At 39.4% G+C, this 5432-nt stretch overlaps 1 protein-coding gene across 2 annotated transcripts in view; it reads right to left on the minus strand.

Annotated features, from left to right (window-relative positions):
- Positions 1 to 5066, minus strand: part of Tek (TEK receptor tyrosine kinase) — a 116791-nt gene extending 111725 nt beyond the window's left edge. For both annotated transcript variants that reach the window (XM_021160929.3, XM_021160928.3), the window contains exon 1: positions 4493 to 5066. In XM_021160929.3, the coding sequence (XP_021016588.1) occupies positions 4493 to 4544 (52 nt within the window). In that variant the 5' untranslated portion in view covers positions 4545 to 5066. The remainder of the gene's footprint in view (positions 1 to 4492) is intronic.
- Positions 5067 to 5432: the final 366 nt, after the last annotated feature.

Here is a 5432-nt window from a genome sequence, read left to right on the forward strand (position 1 = left end):
TAAGAATTATTCCACAATTATAAAATACCTAATACTAAGTAAATCCTTTTGAGTTTACTCTTTTTTTTTTTTTTTTTTTTGGTTTTTCAAGACAGGGTTTCTCTGTGTAGCCCTGGCTGTCCTGGAACTCACTGTGGACCAGGCTGGCTTCGAACTCCAGAGTGCTGGGATTAAAGGCGTTCACCACCATGCCCGGCCTATTCTTTATTTTTTGATACCCAAAGAAAGATATGTTTGTTTTACTTAAAAATTTATCTTTTAAGATAACGATGACTATTATTCTCATTGTATAACAATTCATCCACTATAAATATTACCTCAATGTGGCTTCAACCCTGTCTACAACATTCCTTCCTTCTCCCCCACCAATTGTTCCTTACCACAACTGTTAAACTCTATTCAGGTTTAAACATCACTACAAGTCAAATGAATGCACTGATGAGAACAGAAAATGAATAGCATCCATTGTAAAAGATCTTAAGAATATAATTGAGTTAATTCCACCTGCCCCAACTCAATGATATATTGGTTGGCTGCACAGCATTAGGGGAAAGCCATGAAGAGGAAGTGCTGACTGGGGAAGGTTGCACTGTTATGAGCACAGGCTTCCATTCTTAAGGACCCATGTTGGATTCCCAACATCTATATAGCAGCTTACAACTATCTATAACTCTGTAAGTCCCAGGGATCCAGTAACCTCTTCTGGTCTCCCCTGGCATTGGGCGCACACATGGTACATAGACTGATGCAGCCAAAACACCCACACAAATAAAATGAGCTCTTAAATTTTTTAATTTGCTGTTTCCAAAGGGTAAGATTCCATGAACAAGGGCTGAGACAAAAGGATGTATAGATTTATGGCCTTGATATGTACCATGACCAGGGATGAACAGATAAAACCTTGAAGGGCTCAACCAGGTTGAGGTATTGTGGGAAAAGACTACAAGTACTGAGAGCTTTACTTAGATGCTGGGAAAGATAGCGTCACTGCTGCTTTGTACAGATGCTGGTAGCAGATGACTCCTTTAGTTATACTGACTTAACTGAGAGAGTTCTTACTGACTAACATTTGACATGCAGCAGCATCTTTGATCCTTAGAGCAACCCTAAGAACTGAATATTCTCATCCCAAAAAATGAATGATGAATGTGCTGTGCTTATCCACTTTGGGCTTCAATGTTGTAAACTCCAATTTGTGATTCCTCATCCATGTCTGAAACGGTTGCATCTTGCCTGCTAGTTTGCTGTGAAGGTTCTCTTCGATGTTTAATGGGTGTACTCTAAGCAGCATGTTGAAGTGATATCATTTCTTACTTGCACCTAATTTATGCATCATATTTCATAAAAGCAGAGCTCCTATTAATTTTGTGTCTCATCAAAAACTACTTATTATCCACAAGAACTTTAAGCTAATCACTTTTCTCCTAAAATGAGTATCCATAATCTATTTTTTAACCCAAATAACAAAGTTGACATTTCACTATTAAACTATTAAACATTCACTATTACATTTGACTTTTAAAATGATGTCTTTTGCTTTGGACCCATCTTTCCAGATTAAAGAAACTTCCTGAATCCTGATTTGGTGTGCTAGCTAGAAAACCTTCTACTAGGAGTCAGAGGTAACTTGATCACACCTGTCTTTTGACATCGGTGGAACTGTAAGTAACAAACTGATATCTTTGGAAGAATTCGGAGCCCCTAGGGAAGTGGTTCTCAACCTGTGAATCATGACCCTTTTGAGGGTCACCTATCAGATATTTACATTATGATTCACAACCGTAGCAAAATTATAGTTATGAAGTAGCAATGAAAATAATTTTATGGCTGGGGCTCACCACACCATGAAGAACTGTATTAAAGAGTCACAGCATTAGGAAGGTTCTAAAAGGACCACTGTTCTAAAAGGACACAGCATAGTCTTTTGAGATGGACTTGGATAATTTCTTTCCTCCTGGAGAGATGTCATAGAAAAATTAGACTCTTCCTGGAAGTTCTTTCAGGGTAGGGCTAAGGGGGAAGTGCTAACAAGAGCAATGGTTGGAAGGGAGAGTTTCTGTAGAAGGCCAGATCTTCCCTTGGAAAACAATTCCAAGAGGTGTCCTGATCCCAGTTCAAGGAGAAGGCTCCTCCTGGGACCACTTTCCTGACCTTACTATTGCGTTTCCTTTGCCAGCCCAGACAACATCTCTGTTATCTCTGAATCCAGTTGTTTAAAATGTCACACAAGACAGGAAAGACAGCTGAAGATGTGTGACCTGAAGACTTCCTATCAGTGTGAATCATATAGGACATCTATGATGAAACAGAAGTGGTGGGTTGTTTTTTTTTAAGTATACACAATTCTTTAGAGCCTGCAGCCAGGCTTGGTGTAGTTTTGGAATTAAAGAGGGGGTAACACTGCTAAGTTATATGAGAACTTGTTTGCAAGCTGAAATTGGCAATAATTCTCCAGTGGAAGGAGCAAGCGCCAGAATCTGAGTTGTTATGGAAGCCACAAACCTCTTCCAGTTTATGCCTTAGCAGTCTGCTTTGCTACCCAGAGCAACCTTTATTGAGGCAAATACAGAGTCTTTATTCTTCCATTATGTTTGTTCAACAAAAAGGGAATACCAGGCCACCAAGTAGACTAGACATACAAGCTCTATATCCCCTGCCACATTAATGAAGTACACTATTAGAGTCTGACTTGAAGGAAGAACTCCTGAGGCTGTTTGTGTGATCACCAAGCCTCAAGCACTCAAGTTCATGGAAGCTTGGGTACAGAATGAAAGTCAGGAATCAACAGAGACCTTCAGCAGAAACCAAGCTTTCTGTGTTCTACTTTCTAACGAGAACTTGACCTCCTCCTTCTTGTCATCTTCGCTCCAGAAATCAGTTTCTAGCATCAGTGAGACAACTGTTTTGGAACAGAACTTTTTTGTACGAATTCATCACAAGTTTTCTAAACTTATTTGTAAAATGCCATAACAAAGTTATTTAAGGAGAAAGACTAAGTTAAAATAGTTCTGTGTATGTGTGTGTGCACATACTTATGTGAAAATACTATTAGTTTATTTAACTTAAAACTAAATCAGAGCAGAACTAGATCCTTGGACTTTGTAGTATTATAGTCTCTGGTGTAAAATTAGTCCCATATTCTATATCACTGATCAGTGTGACTTGTGGAAAGCAAGATGAAAGTGAGGAGCCATAATCATTATTTAAAAGTACATAGTAACAAAGACATCAACCTGTCTCTACATTAATATAAAGACGAATCCAAATATACAGCAATATATTATGCTGTTATGTTAATTATAAATAAATTACTACATAAGTAATTGGCACCATCTTAGATACTCTTTCAGCAATTTACATTACTCTTAAAATATTATTAAATTTCTGATAGGTTGGTTGTTGAAATCAAATTGAAAAGTTACATGAGAAATTGCACACAATTATCATACTTTACTGGGTTAAATTTTTTTGAATACTTAACAAAATATTTAAACATATAGAAAAATATAAAAGTAACACCAAAAGTATTTCTTTGTATCAAATTCTATACTATATTTAGCCTCACCATTAAGTTTGATAAATTTTCCCAAATTCATCTCCTGTGTCAATTACATTTTTATCATAATAGTTAGAATACTTTCAAACCAATTCGGGGAATCCTATGGCAATGATAATGTGTCTGTGATCTGCAGTTTGGGTCCCTATGTTTCTCCTAGCATGATTTACCTATGCTGGGTGAGTTACAAGGCACCCCACTGTGTAGAGTCTGTGATACACATACAAAACTCAAGCTCATCCTGGCTGCCCTTTCTAGAGGTGCCACTACAGGACTTGACAAAATACTGAATCTGCTGAGCTTGGTAATTGACTACATTTTAGTTAGTTTGCTAGGGCTAATCTTTATGTGAAACATCAAAAAATTAAAGTCAGTGGCATAGCCCTAACTTCCCGGACCCCTACCTAAAAGACAAAAAACCCTGAATTGGTCTACTAAATTAAAAAGCATGGAGATACAAAATCTTTACAGAAAAGTGGTCTTGTTTTTACTTAACAATGATGTTTTATACATGGCTAGATAAGAATTTTGTTTCTACCAAAAAAAACAAAAAACAAAAAACAAAAAAAACATTGAAGTCTTTCTTTAAAGTGATTACAACCCAAATTTGCTGTTATGGATAAGAAAACACCAGAATGAAAGGCAAGAAAGAATACTCCAGAAAAAAACAGATCCCTTCAAATAAGGTGACTTACTCAGTCCTGGGAGAGACCGTGGCAACCCAGGAGGCAGCATCTGTCTACAAGAGATGGCTAGAAAACCCAGCTGGTGCCGCTGGAATCTGAACTTCAAAACCTTTGCCATGTGTAAACTGGAAAGTCTCAGAAAAGCAGTGTCAGGGTCACCAAATCGATTTGGTAAGAGAGAGAATGGCGAGAAGTCACTGTTTTTAAAACATGACACACACACACAAATAAACATCAAGCCAAAACTTACCATAAAGGAGCAAGCTGACTCCACAGAGAACTAAGCCGGCTAAAGAGTCCATACTTCCCCAGATCTCCCCATCCAGCGTCCACAGATGAACATGAGTCCCTGGGAAGCTTTCAACAACTCACAACTTTGCGACTTCCCGCTCGCATGGTCTACTCGCTCTTGTTTACAAGTTGGAGGCAAGGAGAAACATCACAGAAGCAGGCGGTAACAGTCTCATTTCTGTCTGAGCACAGGGAGGTTTAAGTTCCTTTTTCCTGTTTCCTTTGCAGATTAGGATGGGAAAGGCTGTATCTTAAAGGCACTTGGTATCAGCAGGGCTTGGGGCAGAGCGAGCCCTATCCATCTTGCCCTTCATCCAAGGCTTATCTTCTGCTCCTGCTCCTGCTCCCGCTCCTGCTCCTGCCTTGACTGGATTGTGGGGCAGAGGGATCTTTGTTACAAGTAAGGTCCTGGTCAGCATTTTCAGGAACAATAGGGGTATCCTCTCATAGGCCAGGAATTGAATAACAAGCCCTCCACCTATGTATGGTATGCGATGAGACCAGCCCTTGCAGGCTAAGCCCTTCTCTGGGGTGCATTTGGGATCCCTGACAGAAGGGGCTTTGGGGCATGGGGGGAGCAGCACTTGCTCTCCTGCTTTTGTTTTCACTCACAGGGTTTGAATTGGGCAACAAAGTTTCCTGTGATAAGAAAGCATAACCTGGAAGGCAATCAATTTGAGGGAGCGTGGTTGAGGTCAGCTCTCAGCAGAGCCACTAGAGACCAGATTCCACAGCCATTAGCCTATTTTCTTACACCCAGATCGCCTGCCTGTTGGCCTTGAGCCCAAATATACGCATGCTACTGGCTACAGCTTTAATTTTTATTAGCATTTCATCTGAGTGTGATCTAATTCGTTGGAGAACTTGGCACAGGAAGATTTTAGTAATGTGAATAATTT

The sequence above is a fragment of the Mus caroli genome, unplaced genomic scaffold (genome assembly GCF_978045245.1).
Source record: "Mus caroli unplaced genomic scaffold, Mus_caroli_1 scaffold_6, whole genome shotgun sequence".
NCBI classification, from domain to species: domain Eukaryota; kingdom Metazoa; phylum Chordata; class Mammalia; order Rodentia; family Muridae; genus Mus; species Mus caroli.